The sequence below is a fragment of the Amphimedon queenslandica genome, unplaced genomic scaffold, assembly GCF_000090795.2.
Source record: "Amphimedon queenslandica unplaced genomic scaffold, v1.1 AMPQUscaffold_10299, whole genome shotgun sequence".
NCBI classification, from domain to species: Eukaryota; Metazoa; Porifera; class Demospongiae; order Haplosclerida; family Niphatidae; genus Amphimedon; species Amphimedon queenslandica.
In genome coordinates this window covers 1-1,556 of record NW_003549430.1, presented here as the reverse complement: position 1 = coordinate 1,556, position 1,556 = coordinate 1, and the positions used below count along the sequence as shown (strand labels likewise).

Genomic DNA, 1,556 nt, shown 5'->3' with positions numbered 1-1,556 from the left:
AACACCTTGAGCTAATGAGCTCCACCCAATCACAACATAATCATTTGTTTATTTTATTTTAAGTGCGTTGGCTAAGTAGAAGAAGGTCTGTTGCACTTAATAACAACAACAATAATGATTATATTATTCAAAGATACTACTAATGAATCTAATGGTTATTGTATCAAACTTGCATTGAGGAATGTGCTGGTTCCTTGGTGGAGTGAGGTAGTTCTGCCCGTCCTTGTCCTCCCAGCTGAACTGAGACGGGAGATCAGCAACATTAAGGTAAGTGTGTGGCAGTGGATCAGTTATCCTTTCCCCATGCTCGAATGTAGCTGTGCAGGGGAACAAAGAAAACAGAAAATTAATTGTTATAAAGTAGATGCTTCATTGGGCTACACACTTTTCTCAGTCCTGCAGGGACTACTAGCAGCTGCTGCCTGGAGGAGAGCGAAAGAGAGAAGAGCTAGAGCTAACAATGACCTCATCTTGATTTGAAGCAAAAATGTGCTGCAAAGAATGATAATAATGAATTTTTATACACGTTCATGTATGGAGATGGGTGGGGCTCAAAGTTAAATTAATTGGTTTTCCGTATATTTTTAGTGTAACGGAAAATGCTTTTTTTTCAGTAGGCAAAGGAATGAGAGAAGTGACTCACTTTTCTCCGTATATTTTTACTAATAATAGAATGGGAGGATCTATGGCTCAGGTGGGTGGAGCTTAATAAAAATGGCTTCCATTGAAGAGGATGATATTCCAGAGCTGGTTCCTCTCTCCTTTCCTAAAGATGATTCCTCTCGGCAAGAGAAGGAGAGAGAGCCTCAGACTAGTAGAAATAAAGTACCAGTAACAATAATAACTGGATTCCTAGGTAAATGAACAGAATAATGAAGAGATTATTGTGTCATTCTTCACAAGGAGCTGGTAAAACCACATTATTGAATTATATACTAACAGAACAGCACAACAAGAGGATTGCAGTGATACTCAATGAGTTTGGGGAAGGATCTGCTGTAGAGAAGTCAATGGCAGTGGGTCAGTCTGGGGAACTTTATGAAGAATGGCTGGAACTGAGGAATGGATGCCTCTGCTGCTCAGTGAGGTAATGATAATTGATATAAAGGTGGAACTACTTGTAATCAGTATATTAATGATATATTGGTTAGTCAATGCTTTTAGCTAATAGTTAATGATAAAGATCCCTCACCGAATTTAGCTCACATAAAATACGACTGACATATTAACACTCAACCACTTCCCTTGTAGAGATGCAGGAGTGAAGGCAATAGAGAATCTGATGGAGTATAAAGGAAAGTTTGACTACATTCTCCTGGAGACCACAGGACTGGCTGACCCTGGACCCATTGCTAGTATATTCTGGTTGGATGATGGACTTGGGAGCAGTTTAATACTTGATGGTAATAAGGAATAGCAATAGAGCATTGTGTTACCAATACATCTACATGTACATATACATGTACTTATGTTGTGTAGAAAGTTTGAGCTTATTCCGATCAAGTTTGGATTTTTTATGATTTTTTTAAATTGCTCCAAAATCGGACAAAAGTCCC

At 38.6% G+C, this 1,556-nt stretch overlaps 2 protein-coding genes across 2 annotated transcripts in view; one reads left to right on the top strand and one right to left on the bottom strand.

Moving 5' to 3' along the window:
• The window catches only part of LOC100634212 (cathepsin Z-like), a 3,380-nt gene extending 2,884 nt beyond the window's left edge, over nucleotides 1–496 (bottom strand). Inside the window, exons 1-2 of the mRNA XM_020006169.1 lie at nucleotides 386–496; nucleotides 174–317 (exon numbers count right to left, since the gene is read on the bottom strand). Coding sequence (XP_019861728.1) covers nucleotides 174–317; nucleotides 386–470 — 229 coding nt within the window. The 5' untranslated portion in view covers nucleotides 471–496. The remainder of the gene's footprint in view (nucleotides 1–173; nucleotides 318–385) is intronic.
• Nucleotides 497–669: 173 nt separating this feature from the next.
• LOC100634085 (COBW domain-containing protein 1-like) lies at nucleotides 670–1,431 on the top strand. The gene is made up of 3 exons (XM_003391194.2): nucleotides 670–856; nucleotides 904–1,087; nucleotides 1,252–1,431. The coding sequence occupies exons 1-3, from the start codon at nucleotides 715–717 to the stop codon at nucleotides 1,415–1,417; spliced, it is 492 nt and encodes a 163-aa protein (XP_003391242.2). The 5' UTR covers nucleotides 670–714; the 3' UTR covers nucleotides 1,418–1,431.
• Nucleotides 1,432–1,556: the final 125 nt, after the last annotated feature.

Coding starts and splice junctions, on each gene's coding strand:
- LOC100634085 (XM_003391194.2), top strand. CDS start 715: ATGGCTTCCATTGAAGAGGATGATATTCCAGAGCTGGTTCCTCTCTCC. Junction 857..903: donor AATAATAACTGGATTCCTAG/GTAAATGAACAG, acceptor ATTCTTCACAAG/GAGCTGGTAAAACCACATTA. Junction 1,088..1,251: donor TGCCTCTGCTGCTCAGTGAG/GTAATGATAATT, acceptor CTTCCCTTGTAG/AGATGCAGGAGTGAAGGCAA.